Source organism: Pongo pygmaeus, chromosome 2, assembly GCF_028885625.2.
Source record: "Pongo pygmaeus isolate AG05252 chromosome 2, NHGRI_mPonPyg2-v2.0_pri, whole genome shotgun sequence".
In the NCBI taxonomy this organism is placed as follows: domain Eukaryota; kingdom Metazoa; phylum Chordata; class Mammalia; order Primates; family Hominidae; genus Pongo; species Pongo pygmaeus.
Window position 1 is genome coordinate 139,790,153 of NC_085930.1, and position 24,263 is coordinate 139,814,415.

General features: G+C 35.7%; 1 protein-coding gene across 25 annotated transcripts in view; it reads left to right on the forward strand.

The window, feature by feature from the left end:
- NEK11 (NIMA related kinase 11) overlaps positions 1-24,263 on the forward strand; it is a 327,448-nt gene that overhangs the window by 102,813 nt on the left and 200,372 nt on the right. For 21 of the 25 annotated variants that reach the window (XM_054483262.2, XM_054483259.2, XM_054483263.2 and 18 more), the window contains 2 exons: positions 5,898-5,962; positions 6,994-7,120. The exons of the other annotated variants lie outside the window; for them this stretch is intronic. In XM_054483262.2, the coding sequence (XP_054339237.1) occupies positions 5,898-5,962; positions 6,994-7,120 (192 nt within the window). The remainder of the gene's footprint in view (positions 1-5,897; positions 5,963-6,993; positions 7,121-24,263) is intronic. 25 annotated transcript variants of the gene reach the window in all.

Consider the following 24,263-nt stretch of genomic DNA (forward strand, 5'->3'; position numbering starts at 1 on the left):
TTTTATGTTTTCTTTTTCTTTCTTTCTTTTTTTTTTGAGGCAGAGTCTCACTCTTGTTGCCCAGGCTGGAGTGCAGTGGTGTGATCTTGGTTCACTGCAACCTCCGCCTCCCATGTTCAAGCAATTATCCTGCCTCAGCCTCCTGAGTAACTGGAATTACCAGTGCCTGCCACCACGCCCAGCTAATTTTTGTACTTTTGGCAGAGATGGGGCTTCGTCATGTTGGCAGGCTGGTCTTGAACTCCTGACCTCAGGTGATCCACCCACCTCGGCCTCCGAAAGAGCTGGGATTACAGGTGTGAGCCACTGTGCCTAGCCTTTTCTATGTTTTTAATCTTTTTTTCTTTTTGAGCCTCAGTTGAAATATTTTTCACTAACCATTATTCCACTTTCTAAATCCTCTCTTCTGCTGTGTCTAATTTGATTTCAAACATATGCACTAAATTCTTAATTTTAGTAAAATTTTGTTTCAGTTTTAAAATTTCCATTTGATTCCTAGAAAATATATATATATTTTCTATGTATATATATTTACTATATAGAAAAAATATATATATGCACTCCTTCTAGTGCATATAAAAATATATTTTTTTCTATATAGAAAATATATAGAATCTATCTCTCTATTGAAATTCTCCATTGTGTCAATTATTTTCTTGAGCATATAATCACAGTTATTTTCAAGTCCTTATCCAATAATTTCAATAGGTGGATCGCTTGTGTATTTGTTTCTTTATCTCTTTTTTTCTTTTGGTTTTTAATCATTTGGTCTTGTCTTTTGGCATGCCTGGTAGTTTTTGAGTGAATGCTGAACAATATGTGTGAAATATTGAGAGATGTTAGATGATATTATCTTTCTCTGGAAAGTATTTATTTATTTTTCTCTGCCTGACAGTTATATTTAGGGCAGATCACCTTGATCTAATGAGGAACTGAAATAGTTTAACTGTAGGCTGTAGGCTTTTGGAGGGTTGGTCTATTTTTAGTTTGCCTTTATTTCTATGAAGAAGTTTTTCAGAGCTTTCAGCTGAAGGCTTTAGTTTTTTACTAAGATACCTCTTCCTTTGTGGACCCTGAAATCCAAGTTTATTGAATCTACTCAAAGCTCTGATTAAAAATTTAAAATAAACTTTATTTTTTAAAGCAATTTTAGGTTCACAGCAAAATTGAGTGGAAGGTACAGAGATTTCCCTTATACCCCCTGCTCCCACACATACATTGCCTCCCCTGTTAACAGCATTGCTACCAGTCATACATTTGTTATAACAGATGAACCTACATTGACAGGTCATTATCATCAAAGTCTATAGTTTACATTAGGGTTCATTCTTAGTGCTATACATTCTTTGAGTTTGGGCACATGTGTGACATGTACCCATCATTTTAGTATCATAAAGTTATTGCATGGCCCTAAAAATTCTCTGTGCTCTCCTTACTCATTCTTCCCTCCCTCTTAAACCCTGGCAACCACTTATCTTTTTGTTGTCTCCATAGTTCAACATTTTCCAGATTGTCATATAGCTGGAATCATATATAGATTTCTCAGACTGACTTCTTTCACTTAGTAGTATGCATTTAAGTTTCCTCCATGTCTTTTCATGCCTTAATAGCTCATATCTTCTTAGCACTAAATAATATTCTATTGTGTGAATGTACCATGGTTTATTTAACCATTCACCTACTGAAGGACACTTTTGTTGTTTTCAAGTTTTGGCAATTATGAATAAAGCTGCTATAAACACCATTGTGCAGGTTTTTGTGTCGACATAGTTTTTAATTCATTTGAATAAATACCAAGGAACATGATTGCCAGATTATGTGGTAAGCATTTGTATCATTTTGTAAGAAACTGCCAAACTGTCTTCCAAAGTGGCTGAACCATTTTGTATTCCCACTAGCAGCGAATGAGAGTTTCTGTTATTCCAAATCCTTGTGAGCATTTGGTGTTGTCAGTGTCTGGATTTGGGCCATTCTAATAGGTGTGTAGTGGTACTTCATTGTTGTTTTAATTTGCATTTCTCTGATGACATATGATGACATATGATGTGGAACATCTTTTCAGGTTTATTTGCCTTTTGTATATCATCTCTGGTTAGGTGTCTGTTAAGGTCTTTGGCCCATTTTAAAACCAGATTATTTTCTTATTGTTGAGTTTTAATAGTTCTTTGTATATTTTGGATAACAGTCTTTTTTTTTTTTTTTTTTTTTGAGACTGAGTCTCGCTCTGTCACGCAGGCTGGAGTACAGTGTCGCAATCTTGGCTCACTGCAAGCTCCACCTCCCGGGTTCATGCCATTCTCCCGCCTCAGCCTCCCAAGTAGCTGGGATTACAGGCACCCACCACCACGCCCGGCTAATTTTATTTTTGTATTTTTAGTAGAGACAGGGTTTCGCCACATTAGCCAGGATGGTCTCGATCTCCTGACCTTGTGATCTGCCTGCCTCAGCCTCCCAAAGTGCTGGGATTACAGGCATGAGCCACTGCACCCGGCCAACAGTCTTTTATCAGATATGTCTTTTGCAAATATTTTCTCCCAGTCTATGGCTTATCTTTTTATTCCTTGACAGTGTTTTCTTACAGAGCAGAAATTTTTTACTTTAATAAAGTCTAGCTTCTCAATTCTTTCATGGATTGTGACTTTGGTGTTATATTTAAAAAGTTATCACCAAACATAAAATCATCTAGATTTTATCACATATTATTTCCTAGCAGTTTTATAGTTTTACATTTTACATTTTTTAGGCCTATGATTCATTTTTGAGTTAATTTTTGCAAAGGCTGTAAGGTCTGTGTCTAGATTCATCTATTGTATATGAATGCCCAGTTGTTCCAGTACCATTTGTTGAAACGACTGTGTTCCATTGCATTGCCTTTGCTTCTTTGTCAAAGATCAGTTGACTGTATTCATGCAGTTTTATTTCTGAGCCCTCTATTCTGTTTTACTGATTTTTTTCTCTCCAATACTGTACTGTCTTAATTACTGTACTTTATAGAAAGTCTTGACATCAGGTAGTATCAGTCCTCCAACATTGTTGTTCTCCCTCAAAAGACCCAATATTATGGGTCTTTTGCCTTTCCATACAAATTTTAGAATCTGTTTATCAATGTCTACAAAGTAACTTCCTGGGATTTTGATTGGGGTTACATTGCATCTATTGATCAATTTGGAAAGAATCCATATCTTGACAATATTGAGTCTACTTATCCTTGAACATGGATTATTTTTCCATTTATTTAGTTCTTCTTTGATTTTTTTTCATTACAGTTGTGTAGCTTTCCTCATATAGATCTTGTACATATTTTATTAGATTTATACCTAAGTGTTTCATTTCAGGGGTACTCATGTAAATATATTTTGATACAAATGTCAAATTCTACTTGTTCATTGCTGGTATATAGGAAAGCAATTGATTTTTGTATATATCAACCTTGTATTCTTCAACACTGCAGAATTAATTACTTGTTAATTCCAGGAGGTTTTTTTAATTGATTCGTTTGGATTTTCTACTTAGCTGATCATGTCATCTGTGAACAGAGAGAGTTTGTTTTTTCCTTTCCCATCTCTATTCCTTTTACACTTCCTTTTCTTGTTTTACTTAATTAGCTAGGACTTTCAGTATAATGTTGAAAATAAATGATTAGAGGGGACATTTTTCCCTTGTTCCTGATATCAGCAGAAAAACTTCAGGGTTCTCATTGTAAAGTGTGATGTTAGCTGTAGGTTTGTTGTAAATATTCCCTATTTCTAGTTTATAAGAGTTATTGTCATGAATGGGTATTGGATTTTGTCAATTGTTTTTTCTGCATCTATTGATTTTTTCATGTGATTTTTCTTCTTTATTCTGTTGATGTAATGGATTACATTAATTGACTTTCAAGTGTTAAAGCAGCCTTGCATACCTAGTATAAATCCCACTTGGTTGTGGTGTATAATTCTCTTGACACAATGTTGGATATATATATGTATATTTTTTAGACAACATCTCGCTCTGTCACCCAGGCTGGAGTGCGGTGGGGTGATCTCAGCTCACTGCTACCTCTGTCTCCCGGGTTCAAGCAATTCTCCTGCCGCAGCCTCACAAGTTGCTGGGGTTACAGGCCCCTGCCACCATGCCCAGCTAACTTTTGTATTTTTAGTAGAGACAGAGTTTCACCATGTTGGCCAGGTTGGTCTCGAACTCCTGACCCCAGGTGATCCACCCACCTCGGCCTCCCGAAGTGCTTGGACCACAGGAATGAGCCGCCACACCTGGCCTACAATGTTGGATTTGATTTGCTAATATTTCATTGAGAATTTTTTCATCTACATTCATCAGAGATACTGGTTTTTAGTTTTCTTTTCTTGTAATGTCTTTGTTTGGTTTTAATATTAGGATGATGCTGACATCTTAAAATGAGTTAGGGAGTATTTCCTCTGCTTTTATTTTCTGAAAGAGATTAGAGATATTTGGTGTAATTTCTTCCTTAAATATTTGGTAGAATTTGCCAGTGAACCCATCTGGGCCTGGTGTTTTTTATTTGGAAACTTATTAATTATTGATTGAATTTATTTAATGAAGGTGGGCCTATTTGATTGTCTACTTCTTCTTGTATGATTTTTGGCAGCTTGTGTCTTTGAAGGAATTGGTTCTTTTAATCTAGGTTATCAAATTTGTGGTTATAGATTGTTAATAGTATTTTTTTTATTCTTTTAATGTCCACGGAATCTGTAGTGACGCCCTCTCTTTCATTTTTTATTTAAATAGTTTTTGTCTTCTATCTTTTTATTTTACTTAGGCTGACTAGAGGCTAGTTGATTTTCTTTCTTTTCAAAGAACCAGCTTTTATTTTTATTGATATTCTCTATTGGTTTCTTGTTTTCAATTTTATTATTTCTGCTGTAATATTTCTCTTTACTTTGGATTTAATATGCTTTTCTTTTCTAGTTTTCTATGGTGGAAGCTCAGATAACTGATTTTAGATCTTTCTTTTTTTTCTAATATATACATTCAGTGCTATAAATTTCCCACTAAGCACTGCTTTTGCTATATTGCACAAATTTTGATGAAGTGTGTTTTCATTTTCATTTAGTTCAAAGTATTTTAAAATTTCTCTTGAGATTTCTTCTTCATTGTTTAGAAGTGTGTGGTTTTATATTCACATATTTCGGGATTTTCCAGTTATCTTTCTGTCATTAATTTCTAGTTTGATTCCATTTTGATGTGAGAGCAGAAATGGTATGATTTCTCTTCTTTCAAATTTGTTAATGTTTTATGGCCTAGAATGACTTTCAGTTTCTTTTTGAATAATTCACAGGGATTTTTTTTTCATTTTTATATGAGCTCAACTGTGCATATATGAAGATACTTGTATACTTTATTCAGCATTTTAGTTTTTTTATGTAAAGATTTTCAAGTTTTCTAGTTCTTCATAATTCCATAAAATAAAGGTCTTAACTGACATAATTTACATTACTTATAGTCAGATTTAATAAATGTTACCTATTCTTAAATATCATCAACAAAGTTATTATTTTCACAAGTATACAAAACTTGGACATTTGGGTAATAATAGATTACAAACTGGTCTATCAATTGAGGATATGGTTACTGGATATAGTACTATGTAGATTATGCTACAAAAACATAATAAAATATAGCCTATTGAAATAGTTGAAAGCATATCACCCTTCTCCAAACTACATGTTCCCCAACCTTTAAAATCTTTATTTTAAAACTTTTGTTTCCTCAGGGAAACTGGAAAGTGTTGTGGCTTTGTAGCTTTTAAACATTGAAAGATATATCTATGGGAGTATATATTTATGTATAAATCACATGCAACAATATATATTATTTACATGGGGATTTAAAAACCTTATATTCTGCATGAAGTTGTATATCTTTTTTGCCTTTTGTAGGAGGATACTTCATCGAGACTTAAAGTCAAAGAATATATTTCTGAAAAATAATCTACTTAAAATTGGTAAGATTTTAAAAAGTATGAATTTCAAAAACACAGAACAGTATACTCTAGATATTATCATATCCAATTGAAGTGAATGGTACATGGAAGTGTTAGAGTAATCATTGGTTTATTTAAATTTCTCAAATTTTTAAGTACGTGTGCTGCTGAAACGAACACTAAATTTCTCAGGTTTCTTACCTGATGGGCCCAACAAAACCTATTTTTTTTGTTACTGAGTATCTGATATAAATTGAGGTATACAAATTTACCGCATATTTGATAGATTTTTCAAATATACTTTGAGTTCCCTGTTTCATGCCAGGCACTTTACAAGTTATTAGGGTCATTTTACTGGTTTGATTAGTTACTCCAGGTTTCTCATTTATATTATTTCATCACAAGCAATAAGTGGTTATAGATAATTAAAATGTTGATATAATGGCTTTATTAACCTTTAGTTCTTCAGAACTGTACCTCTCCTCATAACAGCTAATGGATCATCTAATCATCATATAGGGTGTTCTTGGGGAAGGAAGGAAGGAAGGAAGGAATAAAAGCGCACAAGTAGTTAGGCAAGTATTAAAAAACTGATAGATTCAAATTTTTATAGTCATGTTCTTAAATAGTCTCAGATCTTTTCTTTAAAACGCTCTGTTATTGTAAATTTAAGAACAAATTCTTCTCCCCTCAGGTGAAATTGTATATCATCTTATTCAGTTTTTCCAAAATCATTCTGTTTGCCATTATTCAGACTTGAAATAGCTTTTTATATCAAATTATCTAGTTTCCCATAATTCCAGAAATAAATAATTTTAGCTTACATAATTCACTTTCCTGGCTCAAAGTCTTCCTTCTCCTATAAAACTTATGTTTTTGAAGCTATTTACCAGCGTTGTATAATTTAAGATATATTACTTTTCTTTCCTGTTAAAATGCTATGAACCATTGCATAATAAAATGGTCAAATTAGCCACTCATTCAGTTGTTAATTTCCAGGGCTAATTTTTCATTGGCTTAAAGTATTCATAAAAATTAATTATTATTTCAAGGAGATTTTGGAGTTTCTCGACTCCTAATGGGATCCTGTGACCTGGCCACAACTTTAACTGGAACTCCCCATTATATGAGTCCTGAGGCTCTGAAACACCAAGGCTATGACACAAAGTCGGACATCTGGTGAGTGGGCTAGTGGGCTAGACTCTTCATCTGCTTCCCTAAAAGAATGGTACATTTTGTCTTTCACCTCATTTACTTACTGCATACATTCACTTTATCCCTTTGACGTGAATATTTCTGTGACCAGAGTAAAAGAAGGTCTTTTGCATTTAGAACTTGATATATTTCATTAAACTAGTTTCAAAAATTCTCTTTATTCATTGATAATTGGTTGGTTTTGGATTTTTGGTTCCTGAATCACAAGGGAAAGTTCTTAATGTACCATAAGCATTAAATTTTAATACATTTCTGTTAACCTATTAAATAAAGTATTTGTAACCCTAAGTACTGTGCTTATTCTATTTTAAGGTTAACTTCAGTCTCTGTGGGGAATGTACAGCTTTTCTATATATTTTTTCTTTTTGTTACTTTTAAGAATTTTACTAAAGATATTGGCTTTAAGGATAAACTTTTTTTTTTCTTTGAAATGGAGTCTTGCTGTGTCGCCCAGGCTGGAGTGCAGTGGCGTGATCTCAGCTCACTGCAACCTCCACCTCTTGGGTTCAAGCGATTCTCCCGCCTCAGCCTCCCTAGTAGCTGGGACTACAGGCTCCCACCACCATGCCCGGCTAATTTTTTGTATTTTTAGTAGAGACGGGTTTCACTGTGTTAGCCAGAATGGTCTCCGTCTCCTGACCTCATGATCTGCCTGCCTCAGCCTCCCAAAGTGCTGGGATTACAGGTGTGAGCCACTGCGCCCAGACTAGGATAAACTAAATTTTAAAATTTCTGGATTTTCAGTGACAGATGCATCTGAGATGTCTCAGTTTTTCTGAGCTCTTATATTAAAGGAATTTCTCCTTCCTTGTTATGGAACTAGCTGAAATCTCACTGCAGAAGCCATGTGGAAAATTGTATTCAGTATGTTCTAGTGTAAGCAATAGATCCTATTTCTTGTCCTTAGAAGAGGAATCTTATATACCTTTCTGCTTGTTAAGGATTGAAAGAACAATCTAGCTGAGGGTTTGTTAATTAAGTAAATAATTACTGTATGCAAATCAACATAAATAGTTCTGAGCTTTCAAAGACGAGCAGTGTAAAAGATGCGCTCACTTCACTCTTCTAAAGAAGACAAAGTAGAAAATTACTTTTTCATTGGTTAGGGAAAAGTGAATCACAACAGGGGATATTGCTTAGGATTTTCACAAGGGTCATTATCTGTTCCTTGTTCTCGTGCCTACCAAATGGGAGAGAACATTGTCAAGATTAGGTCTGGGTATGGCAATTCCCCACGAATCCTGTCCTTTCATTTCAGTCTTGCAATTGTTCATTTCTAAATTATTCATGGGTTTTTTTGTCATTGGCTTACTTCTGCCGTGGAGGTCTTTTCCAATTCACCTATCATCTTCTCTCTTCTTTCCTTCTAACCCCCTTAACTACCACATCCAAAAGAAAAAGAAAACCCAAACCAAACAAAGCCAAACATCACAAAGGTAAGTATAGAGGAATAACTAATGAGTTCCTTTAAATTTTGCTTTATTGAACATCTACTATTTGCCCAAGACTGTGTAACATCCCTTCGGTATAAAGCAAAAGTGATAGGATTCCTACCTATCAGGAGAAATCTTGCTTCTTTTGGAGTCCCTTTCTCTAGTTTGAGAAATCAATTTCGGGCTTTGCTTCAGATTGAATTTCAATTATGTACCTAAATATCTCTTTACATTTAATTTTAAAAATTAATATTATGGACATTTTAAAATAGATTCAAATATATATCTTTATAGTTTAAGGTTATATGGTATATCAGGAAGATGTTGTGTCATCTGAATTAAGAGTAAATTAATTTACAAAGCCTATCATTTAAGTTTTGGGAATTATATGTAACAAACCTGGCTCCTTTTGACAGGCATCTATATCTGCTTTCCAGATCAGATGACTATCTCCTAGAAAACGAAAGCAACAGAACCCACAGAGAGGAAAGGAAAGCATAGAATATTTGTCTCAGTTATGTCAGTGTTATTTCTTCTTAAAAAATTGCTCCTACTATTACATGGAGAATTATGGGATATCAGACAGTATTGCTGTACTTTAGGATTACAAAACTAACTGACTCAAGAAAAAAAAACCAGCCAAAACCTCCAAAATATACAAAGCAGAAGGATTTTAATGTGTTTCTCTGAGCATTAGGTTAGCTCTCCTTGCAGAGATTAACTTTTCAGCAAGTACAAGCTTAGGATTCATCATCATCCTGACCCTAAATAACTACCTTATTATGGATTTAGTAATTACCTTGGTTGTATCAGAATCAAAGTGGGCTTATCTGGTAATGAAATTTCTATTGCCAAACCTAAAATGGAAAGAATAAGAGAGAACTATTAATTATAGTGTCAGATACATACGTGTGATGAGTAATCTTTAGTAGACACTCTTAGAAAAATTAGATTGAATGAGGTTGAGAATCTGTCTCTCAATCTCGGTGTGTAGCATCTGTTTATTGTGGAATTTTTTTTGGGGATTGGAAACACTTATGAATAATGGACAGGTGTTTTGTTTTAGCACTAATAGCTGTACATATTATATTTATAATGCTTAAAGGAGAATTTGCTTAAAGGAGAATTGGCCTAATACTAATTATGTTTTCATCTGTTAATGTTTGCCCATATGTAACATTATCTTCATTCTGCAATCTGTTAAACTTTTCTGGCTTCATTTATTTATAGCATTCAGTACAGGAAGTCCTTCTCCTAAAAGTGGGTTAGGTTCCAAAAGTTTATAAAGTTATTTGCAAAGTTAGGATAATTAGGTTTACTGAGGACAATGCTTTGATCACAGCTGATTTGTATAAGCAATTGTTGAATACTCTTATACCCACAAGAGAAATACAGATATGAATTGGGTTCCTAGGCCAGCTCATTAAATTGATTTAAACTATGAATATTTACAGTATGTTATTTTTGTAGGAGAAACAAATAAAGGACAATATTATTTGAATAATGGTACTGCAATTAGACAGAAAGAAAACAATATTTCACTGTTGGTCTTATTTACTTTGTGGTGAGAAGCCAACCAGATGGCTCTTTGATCTTGTAGCCCCCATATTCTTTGGGTGATTTAAGTAAAGGGAACAGTGGTGGGAATAGTGGCAACATCCAGAGTGTACTGTGAAGCTCTCAGGGTTTTTCTCAGAAATTTGGTGTGGAGGTTGGTTGGGTGGGGCACAGAGAAGGAATCTAGTTCATGCCCAACATTGGACTCAGGCTTTCGTGATCTTGGGGCAGAAGTGTCAGGCAAGGATTAGCTGTGAGTAGAAGAAAACAGAGAAGAACCAGCACCTGCCTGACCTGCCAGGACCAAGAAAGTATCCTCACGGAAGAACATTTCCCGGGTGGACAGGGAAGGGATGGGGACAACAGCCTATTTTTTTTTAGAAATACAGTCCAACTTCCAGCATTTCCTGTAACTAAAATGGGGCCATCTAGTAGCTGGCAGCCAACAGCTTCATCAGCTCCCTCTTGGTGAAGAAAGCTCTGGAGCAAAACAATTCATTTTTTTCACTTGCCCATGGCCTGGGAAGTTCTTATGTGGGTTCAGAAGAAAACTATTGACCAGGGAATGCTTTCCTAGGGAATAAGCACTGGTGTCAGTATTTTCATCCAATAGAAGCTTAGGTAAGAAAACATTTCAGTCAGGTGAAGTATATTTGAACATTAATATATTTTTTTCAATGACTAGCATGAAATGGTTGATACAAACTGCAGATAGTACTAATTTGGCCTGATGAATTTGAAAAGGGTTAATAACATAGCTAATAAATCCTTGTTAAATTGAGATTGATGGAGGAGGGGCACTGCAAGATGGCTGAATAAGGGCCCCACTGATCATGCCCCTCCCCAGGAACACCAGGTTTTAAAAAAAATTAAACTTTTAATTCTTGTGGGTACACAGTAGATGTATATATTTATGGGGTACATGAAATATTTTGATATAGGCATGCAATTCATAATAATCACATCATGGAAAATGTGTTGTCCTTCCCCTCAAGCATTTATCCTTTGAGGAAGACCAAGTTTTACAACTGTCTACATAAAGGAATCACCTTCATAAGAACCAAAAACCAGGTACCAGCTCAGCCACAGTGGTGTACAGGACCAAGTGAGGTCTTGGAGTCCCTGATTTCATGTCTTAGCTCTTGGATAGCATTTCTGGACCTTCCCTGGGCCAGAGGGGAGCCCACTGCCCTGAGGGGTGAGTTCCAGGCCTGGTGGTATTCACCACAAGCTGAAGGAAGAGTCCTTAGGCCTTAATTGAGCATCAGTGGTAGCCTGGGAATATTCCCTGTAGGTCTGTAGTGGTGGTGGCCATGGGGTGAAGCTCCTCTGCACATAGAAAGGGGAGGAAAGAGTGGGAAGGACTGTGTCATGTGACTTGAGTGCCAGCACAGCCACAGTAGAATATAACACCATGCAGATTTCTAAGGTTTTTAACTCTAGTCCCTGGCTCTGGGAGAGCATCTCTGGGCCTGCCCAGGACCTAGGAAACTCACACCCCTCAAGGGAAAGACACAAACCTGGCTGGCTTCATCATCTGCTGATTGTAGAGCTCCAGGGCCTTGAGTGAACATAGGTAATAGGAAGTGGTTACGAGGGCCTTGGATGAGACCTGGTGCCACTACAGTCCCAGTAGTGGTGACCAAAGGAGTGCTTGTGTCACCCCACTCCCAGTTCCAGGCAACTTAATACAGAGACCCCATTTGTTTGGGAGAAAGTAAGGGAAGAGAACAAGAGTCTTTGCCTTGTAATCCAAAGAATTATTCTGCATGTTATCTAAGACCACCAAGGTGGTACCACTACAAGTCTGTAAGAACTACAGTGTTACTGGGCTTGGGGTGGCCCCAATGCAGATGTAGCTTAGATCACAACACCCAAGTATTTTCAAATACCTGGAAAGCCTTCCCAAGGAGGATGGGTACAAACAAGCCCAGATGATGAATACTACAATAAATACCTAACTCTTCAATGCCCAGGCACTGATGAACTTTCACAAGTGTCGAGACCAACCAGGAAAACATGACTTTACCTAACAAACTAAATAAGACACCAGGGACCAATCCTGGAGAAACAGAGAAATGCAACCTTTCAGACAGAGAATTCATAATAGCTGTTTTGAAGAAACTCAACAAAATTCAAGATAACACAGAGAAGGAATTCAGATTTATATCAGATAAATTTAACAAAGAGTGAAATAATTAAAAAGAATCAAGCAGAAGTTCTGGACTTGAGAAATCCAGTTGACTGGAGAATGCATCAGTCTCTTAATAGCAGAATTGATCAAGTAGAAGAAAGAATTATTAAGCTTGAAGACAGGATGTTGGAAAATACACAGTCAGAGGAGATAAGAGAAAAAAGAAAAAAAAAAAAAAGAATGGAGCACACCTACAAGATCTGGAAAGCAGCCTCAAAAGGCAAGTCTAAGAGTTATTGGCCTTAAAGAGGAAATGGAGAAACAAATAGGAGTAAGAAGTTTATTAAAGGGAATAGTAACAGAGAACTTCCTGAATCTAGAAGAAGATATTAATATATAAGTATAAGAAGGTTATAGAAGACCAAGCAGATTTAACTCGTTAATAAATGATGTGGCAAATTTATATACTCTTGTTTTGTTAATTCTGTGGGAGAGCTGGAAAAGGGAGGGTTAGTTCAGAATTTTCTTTCGTTCCTCTTACCAAAGAAAAATTTACTTGTGTTAACAAATTCTTATTTCAAACATGCAAATTTATTTGGCAAGTATTAAATCTTATCACCACACTTCATTGTTTACATTGCTTTTTAAATTTGTTTTACGTCTTGGAATCCCTAGTTGAGACTAGTCTTTCTATAGGAAGTCAAATTGGGATTGAATCTTTCAAATTCCAGGATTGGGCACTTTGTAGCAAGGAGCATCAGGGGTGAGGAAAGAGTGTGGCCATGAGAGCCTGGGAAGGGCCTGGGTTTCTGGGGAAGGAGACCCCTTTGGATAGGAGCATAAGGTAAAATGTCCCATGATCCATAGGGGCATGTGGCAGATTGTATTTTCCAAAAATGGCCATCATAACATATCACTTCTCACATGTTCTTTTCTCACATGTTCTTTTTATAATGTGATGTTGACACACTCTTACTGAGAGGTGGGGTCTGTGTTCCTTCACCTTTAATTTGGGTAAGCCTGTGATTATGTCAAAATTGATGTTATGTGACTTCTGAATCTAGGTAATAAAAGCAATATAGATTTTGCTTGGTTCTCTTGAAATTCTTGTTCTTGGAACCCAACTACCCTGTTGTGAGGAAGCCTGAGTGGTACATTGAGAGACCAACATGGAGAGGGCCACATTGAGAGGAACCAAGGCCTTTGGTCTTTACTCCCATTGAGCTTCCAGCTGATAGCCACCATCAATTGGCCAGTCATGTGTGTGAGCCATCTTGGAAGTGGATCCTTAAGCCTCAGTTGAGCATCACCAGCAGATGCTGTGGGGAGCAGGTTCAAGGCTTCCCTGTCAATCTCTGACCAAAAAGATTCATGATCAAAGTGACTGAATATTGTTGTTTTAAGGCACTAAGCTTTGGGGTGGTTTTTTATGCAGCAGTGGTGACTGGAGCAGCACTTCATCAGGAGAACGGCAAGTAGGAGTTGAGAAGTAGCCTCTAATCTAGGCCTCCATATGACAATCTGGCAGTGTTCATTTTCTTTATGTCAAAAGGCTCAATAAATTGCTTAAGAGAAGTGGCTTGTGCCAGGAAAGCATCTGGTGCTCTACTTGCTGGTCTGTTTGGGGGGTAGAACCCAAGAACCTGGACCACAGCTGAGAACTTCCAGACCAGCAACTTTTCCATGTGCCTCAGAACTCTTCTTTCATCCTCCTGACTTTGCCTTCTTTCTCCCAACCCCCACCTCAACATCAGCCCCAGCACTGGACCATCTGACTCCAGCCTTATCTTTCTATCACTCCCATGATTCAGTGGTATGCTGGAGCTCATACTAGCTCATAAGACCAAATTATCCACATTTCTTCTCAAGTCAGTGTTCTCTGATGTCCCATTAGTAACTTGAAAACAACCATGGTATTTATACCATGGAAATTTGTAAATTAGGGCTTCTCCTCCTACCTCAGAAAGGCAGTGTACCAGAACAGCTCATACCTTTAGCCTTACTCCTTCTTGCCCCTAGGGTGGTATTTGCAGAAAGGAAGAGACGTGAAGACATGAAGGTTTCTGTCCTCAAAGGAATGATAAACATATAAACAAACTGCTGTATACTGTTATAGTGCAATACATGTTCTGATGTATAAAGCGGAGAGTGATTGACAGCTGGGGATAGGGGTAGAGAGAGCATCAGCTACAGTCTTAGAGAGTGCATGATTCCTGCTCAGGATGGGGAAAATGGAGAAGAGTTTGGCAAGTGTATTTCAGGTAAAAAGACCCAATGTCAATGACCAAAAGTGAGGGGTGCCCACTGGGAGAAGAGGGAGGGAACTGTGTAGGGAAAGAAAGTGGCTGACCAGAAGAACCATTTGGCCATGGCCTTCTCATTCATGAAGGGCCTCAAATGTATGTGTTTAAAGTTATTTCCAAATGAGGTGGTGTATGTTAAAGGTGTTTATTTAATGCCAAAATTTCAGATATATCACCAATTTTGAAACTTTTATTGGGGTATTTATTCATTTAAAAAATATACTGGGAATTTAAAAATAGTTACAAATGACATGGACCTTCTCTGACTACTGAAAGACTCTGAGAAATGGTATGAAAGGACATGGAAGCATGAGAAAGCTCAGGGTCTTCTGATTAGCTGTAGGACAAAGTGTGTATGTGGCAAGGAGGGGAGTGTTGGTACCTTTGACTGAAGGGCGGGCAGGGGTCCGATGGTGAATGACCCTTGTGATTATGATAAGAAGCTTGCACTTTCATCTTCTGGAGTATGAGAAACTGCTAAAGGCTGTTAAGCAGAAGAATGATGTATCAGTCAGTTTTGCTGCAATAACAAAGAACTCCAAAAAATCTCAGGTACTTCATATATTGATTCTTTGCATTACCTGAAGACTGCAGATTAACTGAGTTTCTGCTCCAGTTGCAGTCCTGCTGTGATTCATGGTTTTCCCAGTTCCAGGACACAGGTTATGCTCTGAAAAACATGGACAATACAGTGGTAGAGAGAAAGAGCATGTGTCTGCCTTTAGATCCTCCACTCAGTTGTGACACACTTCATATCGACCCATATTCCATTGGCTGAAGAAAGTCCTGTGCCAATTCCCCACATGGGGGAAGGGAAAAAGAATATTTGCAAAGAGCAATCAATCTACCAGGGGAGTCAGTCTTATTATGATGCCAGCTGGCTATAGAAAACTGACAGGAGGGAGAAGATTGGTGGAGACTAAAGGAGGGAGATAGGTAGATCTTCTATTAACCTGGCACATTCTACTACTTTTGATGTTCTGTCCATCATAAAAGAGCCTCTGGAGATTATATAAAATGATTAAAGCAGTTAGAACATAGCCATTCAGTCAAAGTGTGAAGCAGTTCATGCCCCATGAGCAGTGTCGGCTGTTGCCATATTCGGTCTTAATAGAGTGGCTGAGTAAATAACAGTTGGTAACATAAGGATGCTTTGATCATTGTTTCCATTGCCAGCCTACCTCCCTACCCCAACTCCAAACACTGTCCACATCCTTTCCTAAGCTGTATGGTTTGCATAAAATCTATAACTGTGACCTCAAGAACAGCTAAAGATGCAAAGAAGCTTTGACTTTTAGCCAGTTTTTCTCTTCTGCCACCCTGTGGTCTCCTTGTCCTCCTCACTCACTGGTTTTGATCTTTTTCCTCCATTAACCACATTCTTATGGTATGGAGGACATGGGACCACTACAGAGGAGAGAGATTTGATACTCTTCCTTGAAACACTGTAAAGCTCAGTTGTGGAGGAAAGTAATTAGAAAGAGCTGGTATGAACAGGAGAAAATTCACCCAAACCTTGTTTTGTCTATAATTTTATGGGTCGTCTTCCCTAAAATGTGACAGTATATTAGAATATGATAAAAGAAATGAGTTCACTTTTCTTTTTAAATATTCTTTAAAAAATTCAATTCATCAGTCACACTAGCCACATTTTCAGTGCTCAAAAGCCAAATGTGGCTGGTGGCTATTGTTTGTAGTAATAAGAACATTTCTATGAGTTCAATAAATTCTTTTGGACAGCCCTGAACTATTTTGCTCCAGCTGCTTTAAGCCTTATCTTGGGATTTCTTGCTTTCACCCTGCTTTTGGATTGGGCAGAACCCCTGCTGGGTTTAATTGCTATGCTTATATTGGTCCACTGTGGATAGTTTGAGGTTCTTCTGTTCTCATGTCCCTTGATCACTCCATTGCTTCCCTCTGCTTCTTCTCACACAGATGCTGATACTATGCCGGACATGTAGCTATGTGGTTTGTGTTCCTTCACTTGCACAGCAAGGTTCCAGGGGACACCTTATAACTTTACTTCATAATAAATTATTATTAAATTATAATAAATATTATTCATGGGTTTTGAGTTTTGTTCCGTAGCTGCTCTGTTTTCATATGTGGATTCAAGAAAGATCTAAAAACTATGCTTCCACTGTATCTACTGTTTCCCCCCAAATGCTTGGAATCAGCATTTTAACAAAACCCCTAAGTGATTTGCATGTATGTTAAAGTTTGGGAAACACTGATAGAGGTTTTGAGATAAGGTAGGTCCTTCATAAAAAATTGCTATATAATATTGTTTCTTAAGTACTATTACTTCAAGCAGCCCAATGTTTTTCATTATATTTATTTTCATTTCATTATATTTAGACTGAATTTAGGTTAATACTCAATTCTACCTAAGTAAAGACTTTCATTTAGGGTGATACACACTAAAGCAAAACCCACTACTCTTGTATTACATTTCCATTACTCTTTCCATAGATTGAACTGATTCCTCTTTTCTAGATGAATATATCAGGATGCTCCTCACTATATCAAATAAAAACATTATCTAGAAGATCAACAAAACTTCCTAACCAACTAGAGTCGTGCATTGCTCTGGGGCAGGCCTCTGTTTGCAGAGTCTGGCAGATTTTGAAGGGTAAATTTAGTTACCTTAAGACAAGACAAAGTCTGAGTTACATTTGTGATTTCTTATCAATCAACCTGTGCTTCAGAAATTTTCTCAGTAGTTCCAGACAAGTTGTTCAATTTGGACAGATGGCAAGTTTATGGAGTTCAGGTGTAATTTGCTTCACAGACACCTGATCCCAGCCTTCTTTTTCATTGCTTGTATTCATACTCCCTCAGGGATTTATTTGCTTATCTCTTCACAGTTGTCTGTATTTTGGAAAAAGAAATAAATGCAAATTATAGACTCCTAAGTAAAATACACATCTCACTTGTTTATTTCAGCTCTCCCCCACCCACAATCTGCTTTTGTATCAGCAGATTTAAGACCTGGGAGTCAAATAAGAGAAAATTATTTTAAAAGGATGAAAGTGAAGAGTTTTAGATGATTCCTGTATGGAAATGTCTGGTTGGAAACTAGAAAAAAGAAACACTGGTACATAGAAATATAGTCACCATATGTATTTTGGTTACCTACCGTATGTATTTAACAAAACCCCTAAGCGATTTGCATGTATGTTAAAGTTTGGGAAACACTGACAGTGGTTCTGAGATATGGTAGGTAACCAAAAATCTTTTACCTTTGAGTGTCAGGGTAGTTTCTGTAATCAGATTGTCCGAGTTTCAGTTACTGGCGCCCATTCCAGGTAGGTGCACTGGGACCACCATAGCAGGTCTGTTTCCACAAGTTACTGGCTGATAAATGAAGTCTTCTCTATGTGCTAGAATGCAAACACATATTAGTCATCAAAGTGAAACAGGTAATTGCACTGCATACTGCAGTGTAGCTGAGAGGATTTCCAAAACAGAGAGTACTGTAGTCTTGTATGAGAATTAATACTAAGTTAGCCTATAGATCTAATTGTTCGATAGTTTCTTTAGCCAGATAATTGCATATCTTTTTTATTTTTATTTATTTTTAGAGATGGTCTCACTCTGTTGCCTTGGCTGGAGTGCAGTTGTACAATCATAGCTCACTGTAACCTCAAACTCCTGAGCTCAAGTGATCCTCCCACTCCGGCCTCTGGAGTAGCTAGGAATACAGGTGTGGGCCACCATGCCCAGTTAATATATTTTTATTTTTGGTAGAGATGGGGTCTTGCTATGTTGCCCAGGCTGGTCTTAAACTCCTGGCCTCAACTCATTGTCCCACCATAGCCTCCCAAGTCACTGAGATTACAGGTGTGAGCCACTGTGCCTGGCCTACCACATCTTTTTATAACCTTAATAAATTCATCAAAGTAGAGTTATATCTCCATCAAACCAGAATTTGACTTGGTGATCAATTCACTGTTAATAGACCACTAAGCCCTCTTTCCTTCCAAGCAATGAAAAGACGAAAGCCAAACTTGTCTGCCTTCCTTTTTCCATAGAAGGTCTCATTGTCTGTGTGCCCTATATTTGCCATGGTGTGACACCCTGCATAGCTTGTTGTCTAAGGCCCCAGCGATTTTTAAAAGTGAATTAAGGTTCTATATAGAAACTGAAATTACCTTGGGAAATCAGCCCCTGCTTAAAAGGCCGTGTCAGGGCTAGCCATGATTTCCAACTCAAGAGAGCCTTTCATGATCCAAAATGCTCTGACTGGTGCAAGATCCAGAGGCAGGATAGCATAGAGAGTCTGTGTCTCTAGAGCCAGATAGCCTGGGCTACAATCCCAGCTTTATGACCTACTCAATATGGAACCTTGAACAATTTACCTAATCTTATGTTTTTCTCATCTGAAAAATGGGAATGATAATAATAGTTCCTACCTCATTAGGATTGTCGTGAGTGTAAGTCAATGAGTTAAAATATGAAAGGAACATAGAAGAGGGCCTGGCTCATAGTAAACACTATTAACCTTCCAGCTATCATTTTCATTATTATTATTATTATTATTATTATTATTATCATCATCATTATTGTTGTTACCATTTGTGTTATTGATGGAGACAATCTAATAGCTGCTTCCAAGACACTTTAAAATGTTCTGGATCAGGGGTTGTTGCTCCCATACAGCCCTTCAGATATGCCCAGGCCAGGAGAGGTTGTCTAGCTTGTTCTGTTTCCAATCTTGTCCTCAAGGAGACCCTGAGCCTATGTGGGGTGAGCATAAATCATCAGAAGAGAGTGTGTAGGTGCTGAGTGATTGCTAGCTTTCTGTTACTTGGACTTGCAAATTTGGTTTCTTTTTTTCAGTTTTCAGATTATTATGTGTTTATTAGGCTACATAACAGAATGTGATCAATGTAACTTTTTAAAAGAGAAATTTTTAAAAGTATTGGATGAGAACTAATACCAATACCAACATGAGCTGATCTGACATGGTACCTTTCTGGGCAAATTACTTCCTCTCTCTGAGCTTTGGTTTTCTCACTGATAAAACCGGAGTTTGAAATGAGCAAATCTTTATAGTCTCTTGTAACTCTACTATTCCGTATAAGAAGACATTCTTGAAGTTTGAATTATAGATTCTTCTGTGGGGAAATAACTAAGTATATTGTGGCAATTCATAACATAAACATTCTACGTTAGTAAAAGTATTTGGTTTAACTTGATGATTATATATTTTTAGTGATATTTAGCCCCTCTTGTTTTCCTAAGGAAACTTTTGTTTTTCATAGTATAACAAGTACTGACTTGGTATTGTCTGTCTTTTTCTTTTTAGCCATTCTGATGAGTGTGTAGCATGTAGTGGTAGTACACAGTAGTTTTAATTTGCACTTTTCTGGTGACTAAAAATGTTGAGCGTCTTCTCATGACTTTTGGCCATTTAGTGTCTGTTCAAGTCTTTTGCCCATTTTTCTATTGGATTCTCTCATTTTTCTTATTGATTTATAGAAGTTTTAATTAATTTTATCCATATTTTGGTAGTCTGATGAATATTTGAATTGCAAATATCTTACACTATGTGTCTTCCTTTTCACTCTCCTAATGGTGTCTTTTTGTGAGTAGAAGTTTGTAATTTTAATGAATTTCATTTTATAAGTTCATAACTTTATCATTAGTGTCTTTTATGTCTTAAGAAATCTTTGCCTACTCCAAGATCATGAAGATATTCTCTTTTTTCTTTTATAACTCAGTTTTCTTCTCCTGTTTTCTTTTAAAGCTGACTCAATTTCATTCTATCTTTCACAGTAACATCTATCTATAATTGATCTGTGTGTGTATGTGACTATATGGTGTGAGACAGGAATCCAAGTATGTTTTTTTCTATATGAATATTCAATTGGCCCAACATAATTTGTTGAAAAAGCCATATTTTCCTCTACCATGCAGTGCAGTTTATTTTTGCAATAATCAAGTGATTAAATATGTGTGAATCTGTTTTTGAGCCCTCTATTTTATTTCATTGGTATATATTTTTTCTTCTTTGCCAATACCACACTTTCATAGGTAATATAACTTTATAATATAAGCTATATAACTTTATAATAAATCTTAATATTTGGTCATACAAAACTTCCAAATTTGTTCTTGTTTAATTGCCATGGCTATTCAGGTCCCTTTGTATTTCCATATAAATTTTAGAATCTGCTTGTCAATTCCTGCCAAAATGTCTGCTAGGATTTTGGTTGGTATTTCATGGGCCACTTTAAGTGTGTTTTTGTGCAAGTTTATAGAAATAAAGGGCTTTGTATTCAGCAGTCTTGCATAATTCGCTCATTAATTCCAACAGTTTTTCAGGTCTTTGGAATTTTTTCTGTACACAATCATGTTGACATGATTAATGACAGTCTAATGTTTTCTTTACTAATCTTTATAGATTTTTTTAAAAATTTACTCTTTCTGGCATTATTGCTTTGGGCAGCACCTTCATTACAATGTTGAACAGAAGTGATGATAGTAGGCATTCTTATTTTGTTCCTAATCTCAGAAGAAAATAATAAACTTTCAATATTTCACCGATAAGCATAATGTTTACTATGTATTTTTAAGCTTCAAAAAATCAGATTAAGGAAGTTCCCTCCTATATCTGGTGTGCTAGGAGTTTTCTTCTTTTTAAAAATACAATAAATTTTGAATTTTATAAAATGCTTTTTTTGCATCAATTGAGATGGTGATATGATTTTTCAACTTTTTTCTATAATGAGATATTTTGATTGATTTATTTTCATATATTAAGTCAACTCTGTATTTCCGAAATAAAATCTATATGGTCATGATGTATTATCTTTTTAATATGTCATTGTATTCTATTTGCTAATATGTGTGTGTAAATTTGGGTCATTTAAATCAAAGTTCATGAAAACATTTGCTTGTAATTTTCCTTTCCCATAGTATCCATGTTATATTTTAGTATCAAGCTTGTCCCGGTCTTATGAAATGAAGAGGTTGAGTAAGATTATTGTTATTTATTTCTTAAATATTTGGAAGAATTTATCAGTAAAGCCATCTGGTCCTGGAGTTTTTCTTCGCAAGAGCTTTTTATTATTTTATTTTGCTGTATTCAACAAATATCTATATTGAGAAGATAAAGCTAGCCACTGTTCTGTTGTTGTGCTAAAAATACATTGGTAGGCAAAAACAAAGCCAAACAAATATAGCTCCTGTCCTTATAAGGATTGCTTTATAATATTTACTTTTGAGATAGAGGGTCAGGGGATACTTCTGTTGTCTATCTCAGTTATTATTATTTTTAACTTTTATTTTAGGTTCAGGGGTACATGTGCAGGTTTGTTACAGATATATATATATATAATATGTCACAGGGGCTTGGTGTACAGATTATGTCATTACCTAGGTGTTAAGCATAGTACAAAATAGGTAGTTTTTTTTCATTTAAAAAAAATTTTATGCATACATAATTGTCGTACATATTTATGGGGCACATGTGATATAATGATACAAACTTACAATGCATAATGACCAAATCTAGGTTATTGAGATATTCATTGCCTCAAATATTTATCATTTCTTTGTGTTGGGAACATTCCAAGTCTTCTAACTATTTTGAAATATATAATAAATCATTGTTAACTATATTTTTTGTGTTTAAACCTTTATTTATTTGTTTGTTTATAGTTTGTTACAGCAACTGCCTTCTTTATTTTTATTTTTGAGTTCCTCAACCTCCTCCTGTCCCTCTACCCTCAAGTAGGCCCCAGTGTTTGTTGTTCCCTTCTTTGCATTCATGTGTAGTCAATGTTTAGCTCCCACTTACAAGTGAGAAAATGTGGTATTTGGTTTTCTGTTCCTCTGTTAGTTTGCCTCCAGGGTGATCCATGTTGCTGCAAAGGACATGATCTCATTCTTTTTTATGGCTGCATAATATTCCATAGTTTATGTGTACCACATTTTCTTTATCCAGTCTACCGCTGATGGGCGTTGAGGTTGATTCCATGTCTTTGCTATTGTGAATAGTGCTATAATGAACATATGCATGCATGTGTCATTATGGTAGAACGATTTGTATTCCTTTGGGTATGTATACCCAGTAATGGGATTGCTGGGTCAAATGGTAATTCTCCTTTGAATTTTATTATCTTAAATAAGAAATTATCTCTGTTTAATAGATAAAAACTATTCAGATTATCTTTTCTTCTTGTGTCAGTAAGTTGTGTTCTTAAAAGACTGTTAACTTTATCCATATTGTCAAATTTATTGGAAAAAACATGTTTATAATGTCATCTTAATACTTTCTAATATCTGTGGAGTCTACAGTGTTGCGCTTTTTTCTATTTGTTATTGTTAATCTGTGTTTTTTTCTGATTTTCTTGATCAGCCTTGCTAGAAATCTATTAAATATATTAGTCTTCACTGATTTTGTTTCTATTGTTTATTTCTATTTCATTAATTTCTCTTTTAAAATTTATTTCCTTAAACTTTCTTTGGTGTGATTTGCTGTTTTTTTAACTTCTCAAGTTGACTTATATGATAGATTTTAAGATTTTTTTGTAATATATGCATTTAATACTCTTAATTTTACAGTAAGCACCTTAACTGCATTCAATGTGTTGATATTTGGTATCTTTATTAGCATTCCATTCAAAGTGTTTTCTAATTTCTTGTTTGACCTAAGGATTATTTAGATGTGTATTTCTTAGTTTTCAAGCAGTTGGCAATTTTATAGTTTTTCAATTATCTGTTTTTCTCTGTTACTCTGTTATTCATGGCTAGCACAATTTTACTGTGGTCTGACTTTGAAGCTTTCAGTCCTTAAAATCTGTTGAGGCTTGCTTTATGGCCCTGTGTATTGTCAATTTTGGTAAATGTTCCATGTGCCCTTGAAAAAAAATTGAATTCTGTTATTGTTGGTTGCATTTACATCAACTTGCCAATTATGTCCATTTTGTCATCACGTAGATTTTTTCTATCTTTATTGATTTTTTTAAATTCTGTCAGTTCTTGCTTCATACACACACACACGCACATGATGCACATGCACACACACACACACACACACACACATTATTGGGTGTATACGGATTTAGAATTGTTTTATATTCCTGGTGGTTTGATTGTTTTATTGATCCACCATCTTAATCTTAGTAGTGTTTCTTGCCATTCTGGTGTTTGTATGGTTTTTTTATCAACCTCTCTGTGTTCCTACATTTAAAGTTTGTTTTGTGAGTAGAATATACCTTTTTTCCAGTTTGATAATTTAGTTTTTTAATTGGAGTCTTTTCCCTCTTGTGTCATTTGTCTTATTTTTGTCATGAATTTTTATTCTACATAATTTTTAAACACCACAAGATATTGTTAATTTTATTTTGTAGAGTTAATATTCATTTATGCTTATTTTTTGGTGCTCTTTATTTCTTCTTGTACTCATTGTTTTTGTCTGGATCATTTTTCTTCTGTTAGAAAAATTTATGTCTAGGATTTAAGAAATGCTTTCCTGCTGATAATGAAATCTCTGTTTTTGCTTGGCTAAAAACATCTTTATTTCCTCTTAATTTGAAGGAATGTTTTTTCTGGGTATAGAAATCTAACCAGATGCCACTTAATAGTCTTGCAGATAGATGCAAAATTTATTGATTTTCAAATAATTTTCATCATTTTTAATATTTACATTGATATTGGTATTCTAGTTG